At 41.1% G+C, this 18,939-nt stretch overlaps 1 protein-coding gene across 10 annotated transcripts in view; it reads left to right on the top strand.

The window, feature by feature from the left end:
• The first annotated feature begins 947 nt into the window (after window positions 1-947).
• ACOT12 (acyl-CoA thioesterase 12) overlaps window positions 948-18,939 on the top strand; it is a 29,124-nt gene continuing 11,132 nt past the window's right edge. For 8 of the 10 annotated variants that reach the window (XM_051643688.1, XM_051643684.1, XM_051643687.1 and 5 more), the window contains exons 1-8: window positions 948-1,078; window positions 4,038-4,107; window positions 8,373-8,433; window positions 9,478-9,579; window positions 11,269-11,401; window positions 13,239-13,389; window positions 16,731-16,850; window positions 18,190-18,340. In XM_051643688.1, coding sequence (XP_051499648.1) covers window positions 961-1,078; window positions 4,038-4,107; window positions 8,373-8,433; window positions 9,478-9,579; window positions 11,269-11,401; window positions 13,239-13,389; window positions 16,731-16,850; window positions 18,190-18,340 — 906 coding nt within the window. In that variant the 5' untranslated portion in view covers window positions 948-960. Of the gene's footprint in view, window positions 1,079-4,037; window positions 4,108-8,372; window positions 8,434-9,477; window positions 9,580-10,564; window positions 10,830-11,268; window positions 11,402-13,238; window positions 13,390-16,730; window positions 16,851-18,189; window positions 18,341-18,939 lie in introns of those variants that run through there. The other 2 variants (XM_051643691.1, XM_051643692.1) reach the window with 2 other exon arrangements.

Here is an 18,939-nt window from a genome sequence, read left to right as displayed (position 1 = left end):
ATGTACGGTCTGAAACACGGGAAGCCTGTCATTGTAATAGTGTGTAACAAGTCATAGCTAGATGGTCAAGAGGAAAGGCTGCAAGGAAAGGCTACAGAAAACAGTCTTGTTGCTCTGTTGAAAGCCATGCTATTTACAATACCCAGGAGGGAAAAAATAGCACAGAGCCAAATACAAGCTTTGCAGTCTTTCCTTAAAGGCTATTTGCAGGTTACAGACGCCGCTACGCTGAAGCAACACGTCTGCTCCACTGACCAGCCCTGGCCTTTACAGCTGACCAGTCCAAACGGCACCTCCAAACTGCCCTCTTCGCGCGCCTTCAACAAGAATAAACCCGCATCTGTGGTGAGAGTCCAAAAGGTTGACCCTCCCGACTGCCCCAAAAGCGAAGGCTCAACCCTTCCTCAGCAGTGCTTGTCTTGTGAGAGCAGCAATGCCCCGCAGGGCCGAGCCCGCCGCGTCAGGAGGAGCAGGCGAGAGGAGAAGCCCCCTCAGGTTCATTAGCTCCCGTGGGAACAGGCGGCCAGGCCGCCGGGGGAGCAGGAGCCACCACGTCCCGGCAGTGACCAGCGGCTCCAGCCGCAGCGCCTGCCCGCGGGGCCCGCCGGCACCTGGAGGCGGGAGCCTGCCCTCCCGGGGCCCGCCTGTCAAACGGGCAAGCAGGCAAGACTTCAAAAAATCTGAGCCGCATGAGTGATGAGCACCCCAAAACCCGCCGGCTCTCGGCGGCGCTGCCGGGGCAGGGGCCGCGGGGGACGGAATCGGGCCGAGCGGGTGTGAAAACCGGCCCCAGCCCCCCCTGCCCGGCCCCGGCCGCCCCTTCCCGCCTCCCCGCAGCAGCCCGGCCCCCGCCGGGGGAGGCGGTTCCACCTCAGCCCGGGGCGCTGGGGCGGGAGCGGCCGGGCGGGCTCCGCGCTGCCTGCCGAGGGGGGCCTGGGCCGCCGCTGCCCCCTCCGCCGTATGGAGCCTGGCGATGTCTGCATGTGCCAGAGCGTCTTCCCGGCCCACGCCAACCAGCGCGGGGAGCTGAGCGCCGGGCAGCTCCTGAAATGGATGGATGCCGCGGCCTGCCTGGCAGGTAGCGGGGCGGGAGGGCGGGGGGTGTTTGGGGGGGAGCGGGAGCGTCCCCTCGGGGCCCTGTGGGGACAGCCCCGTCCCCCGTGTTTGCCGACGACGGGTAAAGAGGGGGTGAAGTTTTTGCCCCTGGGGCTTGAGGGGTGAGATTTGGGGGGGAGCAAGCGTCAAGAGAAGCGGGGCGGCCTGTGGGGCTGTCAGGTCTGAGGGGAGGGTGAGGACAGGGCTGGCAGGGTTAGGATGAGAAGAGTTAGAAAAGAGAGCAGTGGAAAGGAAAAAATAAAATAAAAATGGAAAAAGAAATACCAGAAGAAAGAAAAGTACTCATTTAGGAATACTGGGGCATGGACAGAGAAAAAAAAAACAAACAACCAACAAATAAATAAATCCGGCCCCAAATCCAGCCAGCGTGCTCGGTGTCTGGTGTAGCTCAGCTCCAAACCCTCGTATCCTCAGGTAACTTCTGGAAGCGAAAGCCGCGGGCAGAGCGCTGAGGAAACCCAGCCGCCTCTGCCGCCAGCCAGCAGAGAAAAACCCAGAAGGACGCGCTGGGAAAACCCAGCTGCGTCTCCAAGCGGGGCTGCAGACATCAGCAGCCCTTCCTGAGCCTGGCGGGGAGCAGCGGGTGCGTTTGGGGCGCTCAGGTCTGGCTGGGGCAGCTCTGCAGCATCACCCCGCTTCTTGCAGGGAGAGCTGGGATCCTGGAGAGCTTGTCCCACAGAGTAACCCAGAAACTACCTAGCGTGTAGCAGATTCTCAATATGATCACACTTTTCTGGGTTGTTTTTTTTTTGAGATTCATGCCAGCACGAGGGAGTCATTTGGTTCCAGCCTTTCAGTGATTTACCCCCTTGACAGTTCTCTTTGTGAAGAGACTCTGAACTGATCTTGGCAACCCCTGAACTCTAGTCCTTGGTCTGAAGTGACAGAGCCCCAGCTGCTACAAAAGTCCATCCTCGCACCCTGGACTTCAGTCAAGCTCTGGTGATCTTCATCAGCTGCAAATCTGCCACCAGTGCCCACTTTCAGTTAATCTTTCAGAACTGCTCTTACCTGGTTAGGTTGAAGGCAGCAGTAGTAGTGCATGCCACAGGGCTGATCCTGTCACACACAAAGGATTGTTAACATCTTTCCCAACTTTCCATTTGTGTCACAGCAGATTCAACGTGCCAGTCAGGGATTTGTTTGGCTGTGCCATCTTTCACCCACATTAGTGCCTTCTCATTTCATATCCTCCTGCTATAGATGTGATCCACCTGGCTGGCTGTTTCCTCACTTTTAAGGCTATCACCATCTTGCATTACCTGTCACAGTGGTGCCTTCAGCCTTATAGTCATTAGTGACCTCTTTCATCACAGCTGGCTTTCTTTTGGATAGGTGCTTTCTTGTGTTTTACCCTTGTATTTTCAAAGGCAAATCCTCAAGAAACTCATGCATCATCCTCTCTAATTTCTGCAAGCTTTTTCTTGTGATGCTAACTAAAAATATTGGGGTGCTTGGGAGTGAAAATGCTTGCCTTTTGGGCAGTGCTATTTTCCGTGTTTACTACTAGTCCTGCCTTTTGCTTCTGGAAACTTGTGCACTCAGGAAGCTTTTTGGAGCAGGAGTTCCCTGCTTTTATACAGCTCCTAGGGTGGTGGAGATTTAGCCTCTGACTTGGAACTCAAGGTACTATGGTCAAATAAATAATAAATCACAATAACTTCCTGTAAAAATGTAACTATTTGGCTATTAAATATTAACAGTAAACAAGATGTTTACCTTTTCCAAATTAACTTCTGTCAGTAATACAGATAGGGTGCATTACTTTTCATAATCAAATACATCATAGGGAGATTAAAAGGACAGTTCAGATTTTTGTAAAAAAAAATTACAATAAATAAATACTTGGGTTTGATTTTTCAAATCTTTTGTTTGGTTGGTTTTTTGTTTTGTTTTTATGTTATTTCTGTTGTTTTAGTACAGCCCTGAGGACATATATTTAGCTGCTTTCTACTGCTGTGACCACACTAATAAGCCAGTAGAACTTTCTCCCATGTCTGAGAATCCTCAGGTTACCAAAAACTTCCACCTGGTTTAACAAAGCTGATATTCACAACATTCTATTTTGAAGGAGATTGCTGAGATTTCTGTAGGCTTGTTAATGCTTTTTTACTCCTTTTGTCTGGCAACATACTTGTTAGCCCTCTTTTATCAGAATGTTCATTGTTAGTGAAAAACCTTAAGTAGAGTTTTTCAAACTGAGTAGAACCATTATGATCATCTGGTCTCATCTCATGTTACCCTTATTAGTGGTAAGTATTAACTTTAATCTTATTTAGCTGCTTTTTTCCTAAGGGGTCCACCACAGACTTCTATTAGGGTGATTAAAGGAAGAAGTGACCTGTTGTGTTTCATCTCTATCTCCATGCACAAGTATATTGGTGAATAGACCTGTTGGAGAGGGTCAAGAGAAGGACAACCAGGATGATCAAAGGGCTGGAGCACCTCTGCTCTGGAGGCAGGCTGAGAGAGTTGGGGCTGTTCATGCTGGAGAAGATAAGGCTCCAGAGAGACCTTATAGCACCTTCCAGTGCCTGAAGGGGCTACAGGAAAGCTGGGGAGGGGCTTTTCATCAGAGAAGATAGTGATAGGACAAGGGGTAATGGTTTTAAACTGAGAGAGGGGAGATTCAGGTTAGATATTAGGAAGAAATTCTTCACTATAAGGGTGGTGAGGAACTGGAATGGGTTGCCCAGGGAGGTTGTTGATGCCCCATCCCTGGAGGTTTTTAAGGCCAGGTTGGCCAAGGTTTTGTGCAGCCTGGTCTAGTGGTGGGGTTCCCTGCTCATGGCAGGGGGGTTGGAGCTTGGTGATCTTCAGAGGTTCCTTCCAACACTAATCATTCTCTGATTCTACAATTCTGTGAATGGCTTGCTGCAAATGCCACGTGGTAACTGTGTGTCCATGTGTCTCTTTTGAAGCTGAGAAACATGCTGGTGTGTCTTGCGTGACAGCGTCTATGGATGACATACAGTTTGAAGAGGCTGCCAGGTACAAGGACAGCTAACAACAGTCAAACGTTTTCGTTCTCGAGTTTCTTATTTGACAGAGATAAACTGAGGCATTAGAGGATCTGAGAGACACAAAATTTGAGTTGCATGGTTAAGTCCTGAGGTTGTTCTTTTTTATCTGTGATAGCCTGACCCACCTAGGAAACAGCTCAATTTCACAGGTCAAAAATGAACTGCAGTTTGACTTGGCAACCCAGATGCCAGTTGAGAAACTGATGGCCCATGTATCTTTGGCTGTAGTTAAAGTGAGTGCTGCAGTTAATGCATTGCTTGTCTCTGTTAAATAAGGAATACATACCTATAACCTAGCCTATTAATTGTTTTATTTTGATAAGTGCTCTTTCAGTTTCTTTCTTACCATCTCTTTCTTTCAGCTTTTTTGAAAACCTGTGTTCATACAACAAAGCAAATGATTTGTGTTTGTGATCACCAAATACTGAGTGAGTCTACAATGTAATACAGGACTTAATTTTTAACTGATTTTCAGAGTTTTCCAAGGGATAAAAGACACTTGCAATAGGAAACAGCACATTTATTCCGAAACCATATCTCATCAGAAACTTAAAGCAATTACTTTGTAGGTTTAGTGTGATAGACCTGGTTACAGACAACTGTGCACATGCAGTTGTCATGACTGTGAACCAAGCAACATTGGCTGCCAGATACACTGCTGATGCCAATTCAAAACTCTTTGCAGTACACAAGTGTAAAATATGCATCTGCTTACATTTCTGAACAGCAGATTTTTAGAGTAGTAACCATTAGGATGAGAACTAGAACCAGTAACAAAGGAGTTAACATGGTTGTAATGAATCTAGAACTCGATAATATCTTGGTGTGTTTTACAAAGTTAGTTTTAAAGAGTTTTTCCTGCCTGTAATTGTCCTGGGTTTTTAATTTTGTCCTTAGGAGAAAAATCCACTCTGTGAAAACTAATCAAAGAGTCCTACAAATGAAGTCAGGGTAATGTTGTGGGGGTTTTTTTTCAGGCATAGTACTTCAGACTTCAGTAGCTTCAGAGCAATTTTTTCTCTTGTTTCTGAGAGCAAAATAGAGCTTCTAAAATATAATTAAAATACTTTTCTATCCAAATTTGTTTCCAAATACGTCTCTAGTTCTCCTTCAACTTCTGGTGCCAGTGTTTAATTTCTAACAAGAATTTAGGGTACAACTATGATTTCAGTCATTATTTTTCAGCCTCAGGTTATCCCAAACATCCTGTTTGTAGCTTACTGTGTAATTTCCTAAATTTTGCCGGATCTTTTTGATTATGTGAACTTCTTGCATAAATAACAGAGCTCTTGTACCTCACTCTAGTAGATTAAAAAGATGTTTTGTAAGTTACCTGCTGTAAGGTTTAATTTACCTAACTCAGGTTACCAAATGTTCTGTAAGGATTAACTCCTTTGCGTCCATTTCTTCTCAGTTGACGTGGTAACAGAGATTTCCACAAATCTATATATTGCAAAACTCAGTTTTATGCCAGGATAACAAATAAAACCCTATTCTATGTCATTTAATATGCAGCAGTTCATCTGTAGTAAGAACATCTGATGCATTTATTTAAATTTTGCTGGTGCTCCATATGTGAATCATGTCCAGTTCATTCTGATACATTTCCAAAGCTTTCTGCCAGTTACAAGTGAAGTTGTGGTTTTCTGACTTCTGCCCTCACCTATCTGTTTAAATACCCAAGCTGTTAATCTCCCTTGTCTTAAATAAACCAATTTGTCCCAAGTCAGAATACATGATACAATGTAAAACATTTAATTTTTAAACAGATCCAAAAAAATATATGAAAAGACATTTCCCTATCATAGTGTGTGATAATCTCAGTTCTGACATCTGCTTTTCTTTCTGGTACGGCTGTGGACCCCAGATTTTTCTCTAATGAAATGTGAGTCCAGCTGCATAGACTGTTTGGAGCACCAGGGAAGAGGTCAGACAGTGAGTCAGGGATTCTAATGTCTGTGAAGTCCAAACCCACCTTTATGGTGGGACTGGTGTCTCATGCTGAGTGAGAGCATGTCCAGCTCTGTGCCGTTGTTCCCTCCCTGCAGTGACCTCAGAGGTGGACAGACCCAGACTTGCTTCTCGCAACCTCTCATGCAGTGTTCTCATGCAGAGGAAGAGAGGTCATCCAGGAGGTATCACAGACAAAGGCCTTTGTACAGAAAAATAGTGCCCTGCTAGTAAGCTTGCCAGTAACCTCTGCAGTCCCTTTTGGGACCTCATGGACAATCCACTATCTTGATGTTCTTGACAGGGACCATGATGTCTTCTGCAAATATCTGTAGAGATTGAACTCCCTCTCTTAAGGAAAGCCTCACACTCACTATCAGTATGTGTCCTGTTCAATCACAAACTCTCTAATGAATGCATTCTCTCTTTTTTCACCTTGTACTCATTATTACCTCTACTGCTGTGTTACTGTAAACTTGGAAGTTTTATGACAGATACAGATACTTCAGAATTGTTTCAGGGTACTTGACTTGAGTTCTGTTTCTAAGATTTCTAAAGCCTTTTTCTGAGACTGTAATGTTAGCTTCTTTTCTAAGCTTAAACATAAATATTGTGTTATTGTTCTGAATCCATTCTTCTATTGTTAAATGAACTGGTAATTCCCTTAGCTGTGCTGTTTAGAACTATTATGTTAATGAATGTGTTTTTCTTAGCAGTGATGATGGAGAAACTCCTTCTGAATATGTTCTTCAAAGGCTAATGAGTGTATCTGCAGATGGTATTAGTTCTTTCTTCTAACCATTTTTCTCCCATGCCTACTCAGATGCTGCCACTTGTATTCTTGACAGTGAACAAGAAAGTGGAAGTTTCTGTGTAGTTGGTTGTTTCTGTCTGGTATTATACAGGAGCAGCTTTCCTATTCCCCATATATTGTTTGCTCACAATTCATTTGAAGTTCTGACATTGACAGAAACAATTTAAGAAAGGCCTTATCTTTACATATCAAAACCCTATTCATCAGATTAGGAAGAAATTATAAATATTTACTTTTTTAATAAACTGTGGTCATTATTAGCCATAAATGCCTATTTCATAGGTATTCAAGTGATCTGAGTTTTATTTTGCAGCCTCGGATATAGCTGGCTGAACTTTGCCTGCTCTGGGACTGATCTTCAGCGGTTTTAAGTCAGTCTAACTTCCCTGAAGGCAGTGGCCTGATGCCCAGCTATTTTGGCTGCAGTTCTGACTTATCATGCACATCATGTCCTTTTACTGCTCTGCTCAATAAGACAGCTTTAGAGGAAACTGCCTTCTTTTCGACCCTTTCAGCATTACCTTGTCTTAGGTTATTAAGGGTTTGAAAACAGGGGTTGTTGCTCTTGTTATCAACACTTAACAAGTACTTCAGAAGTTCCAAAAAAAAAAAAAATTTCTCATGTAAATTTGATTCTATGTAGGTAAGAAGATATTCTGTTGAGGTACTCTATGTAGATAAATATGAAAGTGTAGTTGTTCAAAGGTATGATGTTAGGACAGAAGAGACATGCTATAGCCCTGTTCTTGGCCAAATCTTGGAAAGTGAGCTCTTTCTCCATCTTTCAAAGACGTCAAAGAGGATGTTTTGTCCCAAGATTGTTTCCTGATATGCAATTCTCTGTATCCTAGAGAATGCAAATGCTCTATGTGTGAATGTGTAGAATGAAAATGTGTGGGTTTGCTGCTAGATATACTCGGTGATTTGGTGTAACTTTGAACAAAAGCAGAATGAAGGCCACAATTTCTTGGAGGACCTGGGGCCTGGAGCACACCTGACATCATCAATTCTTCACTATGAGGGTGGTGAGACACTGGCACCCAGTTGCCCAGGGAAGCTATGGCTGCCCCACCCCTGGAAGTGTCCAAAGCCAGGCTGGATGGGGCTTGGAGCAACCTGGTATAGCGGGAGGTGTCCCTGCCCATGCAGGGGGGTTGGAATTAGGTGATCTGTAAGATCCCTTCTAACTCAAACCATCCTGTGATTCTGTGGTCACGTAGACATCAGCAAGGAGACAGAATGCTGGTGTTGAGATTATGCAGTTTTCTGGGTGACTGAAATAATTATTGATCATGAATGAAGTCTGACTGATGAATAACCATGCTAAACCTTTCTTCAGTGCATTTTTGGAAGATGCTGGCTGATTAATGAGGATTTCTTCACTACTATTAGGAATACCAAAAAAAGCAGGTTCAAACCCTTATTAAGCTGCACGATTACATATCATGAGATGTTATTCTTCTTAACAGGGTTGGACAAATTATTACCATCAAAGCAAAGGTCAACAGAGCATTCAAAACCAGCATGGAGGTAAGATCATCACTCTTAACAATATTTAAAGAGAAGAGAGGTGGGAGGAGTAGAGGAATGCAGTATGAGTCCAATCTTACTGGTGTCAGAAAGAGCTTTGTGCAGATATCTAAACAATAACACTGCCTAATGAAATTCTGGTTTCATGACTATTATAATTGCATGTTTCCATGATCCATGTCAAAATAGAAACTGGACCCTGAAGACTTAAAACATTTGGCAGGTATAATGGACAGGATGAGATAGGTGGTGTTGACCCAGCCGAAACCTAATGATCTCTAAGCAATCTTTGGATCAGAGCTAGGATTCAAGTAATAGTTAAGAGTTCTAAGTATTCTCAAAACTTTTGATGAAAAAATATTTATCTCAGGTGTATTCATGTTCTTACTCTTCATATTGTAACAGGTATTCAATGCATTGCCCAATCACTTACTTGAAATCAGAATGGAACCTTAAGGTTACTTTTCTCTGCATTGTGCCCAACTCCAATTCTCATTAATATTAATGGCAGTGACGTAGCTAAATAGTAAATGTATTCCAAAAGGTTCTAAAAATTAGAAAAAAATCGGAAGCATTGATGCCTGTCAGGCATGTCTCACTGTGTTTTATATGTTGATACAGACTTTTTTTCTTATACAGTTCTTAGATTCATACAGGGACTCAAAATGGCACACAAGTACATGGAAAGAGATACCCATAAAACTATAATTAAGTGTCTTTCTTACTTTTTATTCTAGCCTACAAATAATGCAATATACATATATAATATAATATATATAATATATATAATAATATATATAATAATGCTAAAAATACATACACGGGGGTTTTACTACAAGCTTTTCAGAGCTCAGCAAATACTGTTACATTCTGTATGTTCATAGATGTATCAGTGATAGCAGAGTTTGTTTTTTTTTACTTTTCTAAGTTGAAGAGAATGGAAATTATTAATTTGGTAACAACTGCACTATTTTTTCTAAAGTCAACTGACAATGATATAAATGCCTTTTTTGTCTCCTTCCTCCTTTACCTCCTTCCTTGTAGGTTGGCATCAAGGTTAAAGTACAGGACATTTTGACTAAAGTTGAAAAAATTGTGAGTGTGGCATATGCAACATATGTAGCCAAACCAGTTGGTGCTAAAAAGGTATTCATTCTGTTTTCTTCTATACTTAAAGTTACTGGGACTGAGTTTCTGTGAAGCAACCCAGCTTTTGTGGTTGTGAAACACAGAAAACTGTCCATACCTATGTGTTTTGATAAGTATCTGGAAAACACCATGAAGTCCAGACTACATGGAGATTTTTTTTCACAGTATCTTTGTTTCCACATCTCTTTTTTTTTCCACTTGCTCTTGCACATTTGCTAATAACAGAATGGTGTCTTTGTAAGGGCTACAATACTGACAGAGGCAAGCACTGTAAGAGAGATCCCTGAGAATCTGCATGGTCTCTACAGTTTTCAGAAACTGATCTATATACCTCTTGAAACCTGTAAGGGTATTGGAGATGGGGCTTATTTTTCCTCACCACCCTTTTGAGGAAGTTGTTCAGACATGAAAATTTAGATAGAAGACATTATTTTAAAGCCAGCTTCCAATTTAAATTAATTCTTTGCCATTTATGTTGATTGGCCAATGTTGTTTCTTATCCCCAGTGTTTGGCTGCCTGGAGGTATTTAGAAATCAGCCACAGTTCTCTTTGGCTTTCACATTGCTGTACCAAGCAGGCACAAATCTTTTTAAAGTTTTCATATGAGAAAGGCCAAATACTTCTCATATCCTCTTAATAAACTCCCTGTGTATGCACCATTCTACTTTCTTGAACACGAGTGACTAGAATCATATATATGACTTTCCTTCCTCATTGAATGTGTTATGACAGTGCATCTGCATTTTTGACATCCACTACATATTAGCAGGGAGCAGTCATCCCACAAGCAATTAATGTATCCAATAATTTCTGCTTTCTCTTCTGCAATGATATATTACAGTTTGCAGAAGAAACAGATCAGGACAGTTATACCAAAACTAAACCCCAGCTGGTCTCTGAAAGTTTAACGGCTAAATTGATAAACGTGAAAGCACTAAAATAGTATAAAGTAAGGATTATTTTTTATTGGTTTGGTCTGGATGCATTTCTGAGCGATCTGCTCTAGTTTTGGTCCTGCTCTGGCAGAGGGGTAGGACTCTATGATCTTGGGATGTCCCTTCCAATCCCTAACAGTCTGTGATTCTATGTGAAGAAGGTCTGATCTTGGCAAGAGACGGTGTGTGTCTGGGCACAAGTGTATAGAATCTGAGACTCCCCCAAGTGCTAGATGTTCATGTGTTTCTCCTCTGCCTCAGAAAACCAGTGCTTCTTTGGAAAAGGTCCTCAGACAGGTGGAATACACTATGTGAGTATGGACTGAAGTTTGAAAGAAGGAGCAGGCTGTTTGTGTAGTGAATGGGAGTGGGCTCTGGGTGCACTTTCTCATAGGCTGCACCCCTGAAGAATGCAACTGGATTATTTTTCTGATACAAAAATTCGATAGCAAACTTTTAAGATTTTTTTTTCTTTTTTCTTTTTTGAAAGACAACTATTAAACTGAATGTGCTCTCATGGACGTTATATTTAAAAGCTAAAAGCACTTTATCACTGAGTTTGAGAAGTTATTCTGAAAGTATAATGCAGATTCTCTTGAACTTTAACTCTGAGCTTGTTTGTATTAATAGAACTTGTCATCTTGGACAGATGATAGCAAAATGTAGAAAATGGTGATGCCTTTTTAAGTTCAGAGTGGAATTTGTTATTATGATGGCATTCAGAACCTTTTTTTATTCCCATTTGCATAGATTGAATTAGAACCTGTAAAGCTTCTGTCTACAGAAGACCACCTGGAGCACACCCTGGCTACTGAGAGAAGAAGAATCCGACTGGGCTATGAACAGGTCTTTCAGAAGCTAATGCAGGAGAGTAATAAGGAAGGTGATTACTGTGGTCAGCATGGAAGGTGGAACAAATGCCTTACAGGCAGCTGGAAGGGAGGAAGAAAGCAGATAAAACACCTGAGTAGAGTTCCTTGAGGTTGTGGTATCATGTAGAAAAGCATGTGCCAAGATTTGTGAGGGTGTGCAAGACAGTGATTCTAAAAGAGTGGGATTTTGTTGTCTTTCAGAAATTCCAGATTTAAAAATGCGAATCATGTGTTACATGGATATGAAATGCAGGTCTTTGTGTAGGCTATGTGGGTGCATCCTGTGACTCTAGCTGTAATGTATAGAAAGATAAAATTCATTCAGGTTTATGGCTGTGTCTTTGCAAGAAAGCACTAAGAGCTGTGCTTATGCCATGAGGTTATTCCTAACAAGCTGAAGAAACTTCATTATACAGAGGCCAAAACAGATTTGAAAAAAAAATTAAATTCAATTAGAAAAACTGAGCCAAGAAATAGGTTTGTCTTTATTTTTTATTGTAATCTCAGTTTTTTTAAATCTCTGGCAGTTTTGTTCAAAAGTTTCTATGTTCTTTCACAAAAGAAATTATTCACAACAGTTAAAAAATATGCTGGTATTTGGGAAATCTGAGCCATGACTCTGTGTATAAACAGACTTTGTGTGGTTTTACTGAGGACAGATGAAACCTGTTGTTAATACAAAATCTCATCTTAACAATTTAATAAAACTGTGTAGAACTGAGCAGACTTGTTTTATACAAGCAAACAAGTTATTTGTCTTCGTGGTTACTGTCTTATAGGAGACAGCTTAATACCATGAAAGACAAATCGAGGTTGATTTTCATTTCCACTGCCTTGCCTGGAAACTTTGTTGAAGGATCTTATCATTGTTAGCAGTAGTTTACCTCCTTAAGGAGACAGAACAAGCAAAGCAGGGGAAAGAGAGGAGAAAATATTGCTTGTAAAGGCTGTCAGGTAGCAAAATATGCATAAAGCATATCCAGAAAGTGAAGTTCGTCTTGTGAGTGGGTCTTATTCAACAACTTAAGTAGGTCCAAAGTGCAAGTTAGTCAAATGTTCCACACATTTATATAATCATAAAGATAGTTAACTATGGCAGAAGTCAAAATTCATGTCAAGTATCTTCTAGCACAGATATGCACTTTTTAAATTACTGACATCATCTCATGCCTAAATTTGTTCTTTTAAAATGTAACTGAAAAACAGATTAGAATGACTATGTACACCTAAACATTTGAAAGTGGAATTGGAAATGCTGAGGTAACGGTTACTGATTCAGATCTATATTTCTCTCTCATGTATTCTGTATTGTCTCTGGTAATTACAAGATTTGTAACAGGTTATGAAATAATCATGTCATATTCTAATCCTGATTAGACACATTTGCACAAGTGCTCATAATCCATGGTGGTCAAAGTCTATGACAGGCATTTGAACAAGTGATAAACTGCACTGACAGCCTCTGTTAGAGGTCATGCATAGCAACCATGAATAATCACAAGCACATTCCGAGGCTGTTGGCTGCCTGCATTCACAGCTAGCCAACTTTCTCAGTAACTGCTTCTGACACAGCATTTTTGAAGGATATAGTGAGGGCTGGGAAGGATCACTGTGCTGTGATATGCTGCAGGGTGCACCATCCCCCACCTCTTATGTCTCTTGGAAGAACAGAGGAAATCTTCAGCCTCTTGCTTCCCTTGCAGAGAACAGAGGTCTCCTCTTTCTTTTGTAATTCTTCTAATTGTGTCTGAAGCAAATTGCATGCTTCAGTAACTGGGGGTATTGTCTTCTTGGCCACCAGAGTTACTAGCTGAAATAATTCATTAATACATTGCTGCCATGTTTCAGATACTTCTGAAGTGGAAGATGCCGTTTCAACTGGCCTTACTCATGTGCAGAGTATTGAGCTTGTCCAGCCTCCTCATGCAAACCATCATGGAAACACTTTTGGTGGCCAGATCATGGCTTGGATGGAGACAGTAGCAAGTATTTCAGCAAGGTACTTTTCTACATATGGTTCTAAATTGATGTGATTTTAATATTTAGAGATCCACTGGGATTTCTTTTATGAAAAAGACAGACCCAAACCTTTGTGGCCAAACCTTCCTCCTTTGTGGCCCAAACCTTCCTCCTTTGATTGCAGGAGGCCCTAGAACTATTTTTGTGGTACAGTTCCCACAGCATGACGTGCCACTGCGGGAGTCAAATATTCTTCTTCTTCTGTTACACATGCAGACCTAAGGCAAAAGAGGCTATGTTTATGTTACCCTCTTGAGAATCTCAGCAGAAAGTCATCACTGGACATAGGAATAGAAACCTGGCCTCCTTGTGGTTGGTGCAGTGTTTTAAAAGCAAAGTTAGCTGTTAAGTCAGGATAAAACCAATACTGACCTTGTATCAATTGATAACCAAAATTAAACAGTCTTCTAGATATTAGTCTGCAGCTCCTTATGCCAGAAGAAAGAATAAGTCAGAAAAGAGAATCAAAAGGAACAGGTCTGTTTTGTTGGTGCACACACAGAATGGATTCATAATCCTAAGCAAGTTGCTTAACCTTCCAGTCTCTGAGTCCCTACATCCTGTAGGCTGTAGTATTTTTAGCAGTTTAAATGGTTCTGACATCTTCAGGTAAGCAGTGCAGAGTGTTTTTGTGACACTGCCTAATATTTCTTGCCAGTATGGCCTTGAAACATAATAATTTAATTTCTCTTCTGCTGAAATCAAGCCATTGTTTTTCCCTCTCCTTGCTCTTGGACGCTGCACAAAGCTTCTTTGTAACCGACGATTGAGTTTCAGTTTGAATTCTGCTTGCATACCAAGTGACCTAATTCACTGCAGGCATGTTAGATAGGTTTTTGCTTTTTAACTTTAATAATTAAGTGACTTCTCCATTAATTATTCATATAGTCTGATTTGTAGCCAGTAGTTGTACTGATAACAACAGATTTTGTGCAGTGGTTGAGTAAACAGCTTGTTTTAGTAACATTAGAATGCACTGACCTTAACCCAATGTGTAATTTAATTGGCTTTAAAGGGATTGTTTCAGATTTTTGGTGCAATATGACCCAAAATATTTACCTGCTTTCATTTGATAAACTATACCTAGTGAGAGTCACATTTAGGTTTAAAAAGAGAAGGAAAACATCAGCAAACCAAGTACTGAAAACATTTTCTTTGAGCTAATGAATGTTAAACATGATCTATCATGTTGAAGGTATCAGGCGGTATCTGGTGACACAGGCTTTTTGAAAACAGGTAGTGTAGTTTATGATTAAGAAATAGTCGCACTACAAACCTTTTCTGAGGCCACTTACAATTAGACCTCCACTTTCAAGGTCCCAATTAATAGTTGCTATGGACAAAACTGATGGAGGAACATAAGAGAAAGGCTAACCCTTGACAAATAAATTTCTAAGAGTGTTTTAAAGATTACTCACCCTCCCTCTCCCCTTTCCCTCTTCCCCCACTTTTTTGGATAAACAGTAAATTAAAATCTTGCAGATAGCAGTAAACCTATTTGAATATTAGTTTGAACTGGATCTGTACTTTCTTACTTCCTACACTTGTAATAAAAGCATTTAGGGTATAGTTTTCTAGGAAAAAAAATCTGAATATTTAGGGCAAATTTCTGTTTTGTTCCTCACTTATTTTCAACAATATTGTGTTTGCATGTTAACAGTGAACATTGTAAGTAAGATCACCTTTCAGCATTTTAAATCAGAAGAGCAAATTATACTTAACGAAATTACAAAGTCGTTTGAATGTATTAGTCTATTAAAAAGATGTACCAGTCAATTAATTAGCTACAGATAATTGTGTGCATTTAACATGTACTGGTACATTAGTTTGCAGAGTGCAGTTGAGTTAAAAGCTAGGAACACCACAAAGATGCACTTCCAAGTTTAAAAACTGCAAAATCTGTCCTCGCATATGCATATAGGATTCTTACTGATGAGTTTTGCACACGTGCAGTGAGGATGGAGTGTGTTTTTTCAAAGTCTAAAGATAAATGGCATTATTGTATATTGTTCCCTATTCATGTGATGCACAGAGGTCTGAGTAAAGAGTGGGACTAGATTTAGAACTGCTGAAGAAACCTAATTTTTGCTCACTTTGGAGAGCTTGCAAACTTCTGCAGACCCCTTAAGCTGTATCTGTGCTGCAGATTTTTTTCTGGAACATCTGTGGAGGTCAGAGAAGCGATGAGTCGTTGGATGGTTCCTAGTGTAGATGACACAGCATTGCAAAACTTTTCCTTTCGCAGTGTAGCTGGGTTTGGTCTGGTGTGTATCTATCCATTGTACCAGCCCAAAGAGGAGCTCATAGAAAGGGAGCTCACCTGGCACAGCCAATCTTCCATACTAGACCAGCAAAGTTTTACCAGAGTGGCTAGAGCCTATCTCACAAGCAATTCAAAGAGATGCAGTAGGACAGCCCAGCAGAACCTGACTATGTGTAAGTGAACACAGTACAGGATCAGATCTGAAGTAGAAGACAGGTGAGCAGATGCACTATGCAATTGAAAAGACAAAAGGATTGGAATTACTAGGATTCATTTGTCTGTAATACACCATTGTTCCCTTAGCTTTTGAAATTTAGCTCTGTCTCTGAATTGGTAAGTGAGCAGTTCAATGTATTTATATCCCTTTGTATGGAAAGATGGGTTTCCCAGCTCGGCACCGTTAGTGAGCTGCACATAATGTAGCAAAACAAATCAAAGTAGAAAAAAAGCCAAACCAACTATGCATTTGGCAGTTATAGAAGTAGGTTTTTACTCTTGTTTCTGTAACACTAGCAGAAAACATCTGACAAATAAGCAAAAAAATACAAATAATAAAAGGAGTAGATAGAGTAACATTCCTTTTCTTAAACACTGTTTCTCAACCTTTCTGTTCAGGTTTCTTCTAGTTGTTTAAAGGCTTTGTGTTCTGCCATTTTTACATACTGAGCAATATCCTGCTCCCCATGCAGTCATATAGAAAATAATGAAACTCTGTGAAGTAAGTGGTTACTGTGTAGGTAAAGGATTCATGGTCTGGCTCCAAAAGAAAGCAATATCAAGCAGTGAGAATTAATTAGTCGGTGTTTGTAAAGTGTGTTGAAAATGAAACAGCATGACATAAGTGGTATTACTATGTTTGAAGCTCAAATTATATGCTCTTGGACCTGAACATGTTAACTGTATTTCAGTGGGTTATGGAATAAATTAGTGTAATACAGTGATCTTGTAGGTTGTGCAAACCTTGTTGCCCTAATAGCTACCCACTTCAAACCTAACAAAAGAGGTTCTGTAACATCACTGTGTGTTTTGCTCCCTGTCTCTCTTGCTTTATTTTTCAGCCGTCTTTGTTGTTCGTATCCCATCTTGAAATCAGTCAATATGTTTAAGTTCTGGGGACCATCTGTCGTGGGTGACCGCCTTGTTTTCAATGCAATTGTGAACAACACATTTCAGAATAGGTAAAGCTCCTCATCTGCTTGTATTCCTTGACTTCTCCAGCACCAGCCTTATTGTGTGTCTCAGATTTCAGCTATCAGTAGGATTTGTGCTAATGAATGAATTATTTTTCAACTGGAGCTTTGAGGGATATGTCTAAGTGCCTGTGTCTATATCTGTGTCTATGTCTATCTGTATCTATATATCTATATCTATATCTTAATCTAATCTATCTCTGTATCTGTAAAGATCAATTGGAACTAAATCCCAATCCTGTAAGCTCACACCTTAAATATCAACCTGAAATTCAGGGATTTTCAAGGGATGAATTGGTCCCACAGTCCTGACTTTTCAGCAGACTCCAGCTTGTTGTCAGGAGTGTCTGTTGGCAGATCTGATTTCTGATTATTGTTGGTTGCTGGCAAAATTCATGCTTTGTTTTATTAATTTCTTTCCAGTGTTGGTCTAGGTGTACCCAGAGGTGAGGCTTTACCAGCTGCAGTTTTGAATAAGTGGCTACAGTCCATGCTGTGTCTTTAGTTGAGTATATGGTCACTACAAGTGTGAAGCAAAGATTCTGGCACACTGAACACCTGCTCTTGGCATTTAGTGGTGTGCCTGTTGACCAGTCTTGCACAGATCCTGCCTGCTAATGGTTACTCTCTCTTCCCTGTGCATGCACTATCTCCTCTGCAGTTGTTGAGCTACTGTTTTGTTTTCCTCACAGAGAATGACCCTGCCCTGACCTTTGGCAAAGGGGCAGCACCTCTCTGCTAGGCTACTTACCCATCTACAGCAATGGTGCTTTGGGCCAAGAGACCTTCTGGTTATGCCAGAGGTGTTGCACAATTTACATGGAGGCCTTTTCCAGTAGGAGGACATATTCAGAAGTTGCAAGAGGTGTAGGAGGACGGGCCACAAGAAAGCAGAAGCTAAAGTAATTCCTCGTCCAAATCCTGTACATGGGACAAATGTTGCCCTGGCATTGCTTGCTGTTCTATGGCATTTTTCTTTGTAGGTCTGTTTGGCCCCCAGAGAATGCTGGCAGGGCATGGCTGAATGTCCGGTCAACACCATCCCGTTCTCTTTTGCTGTTTGTTCTCACAGCATGCTTACTGTTGCTCATATTTTTCTGCTTAGCTCAATTTTCACTCTTTTTATTAATGCTACTTAGCTAGTGCCGGCTTTTACTTCTGAAATGTGTCTGTCCAGACTGAGTAATTTATTTTGTATGCTACAGAATGTATTTGAGTCAGGCTTCCTGCACACGGGAATGTGTACAGCAGCTCTTTTTACTGTGTCTCAGGGCTGCTTCTGTATCTCTTGCAGTAGTCCACTAAGTAATTTAGACTTTTATTTCAGTGTGGAGGTTGGTGTCCGTGTTGAGGCTTATAACTGTGAAGAATGGATCAAGGACCAAGCACGGCATATTAATAGCGCCTTTCTCATTTTTAACACTGTAAATGACAAAGGAGAGCTGCTCACCTTCCCCAGAATCAAACCTACTACAGAGGTCAGTTCTCATCCTCAGGACTAGGATGAATGCATGCATGAGATTATGTGGTCTAACCCAGCACACTGCACACAGCCAGCCTCTATAGCTTTGCAGGGAAAGCAAGGACTAAACAGGGCACTGAAATGTGTCTTCCTGCAGAGGAGAAAAGCCTGTAAATTACATGTTTGCCTTTGATTAAGAGATTTGTCATTGTTACCTTCAGTCATCCAAAACTGAGAGGTGTAGTGGAAGGCAGTCATCATTAGAAATTCTGTAGTTAGTTGATGGACAGGGAAAAAGAATCTGCTTTTGGCAGATTTTTGCACCTGTCTGTATCTGTCTTGTGCAATCTCCATGTACTGTAGATTAAACTCCTAAGTGTCCAGTGGATAAAATCCTTAATGAAGATGAGAAATAGAGTTAATAAATAAGTCTGTATGAATCAAATCCCATTACATAGGTAGGCTGTCCAGTTCCTCTGACATGGAGATCTCAGCTTGTGTTTCCCTGAAAGCAGTTCACAAAACACTTAGAGCAGTTTGAATACTGTTGTTTAATTATTTGCTGTGATGATACCTGTCATCAGTGTCACTGCTCCAATTGCAAGATTTTTGGAG

Source organism: Apus apus, chromosome Z, assembly GCF_020740795.1.
Source record: "Apus apus isolate bApuApu2 chromosome Z, bApuApu2.pri.cur, whole genome shotgun sequence".
Lineage (NCBI taxonomy): Eukaryota > Metazoa > Chordata > Aves > Apodiformes > Apodidae > Apus > Apus apus.
Note: the sequence above shows the minus strand (reverse complement) of the source record. Positions and strands in the feature narration are given on the sequence as shown.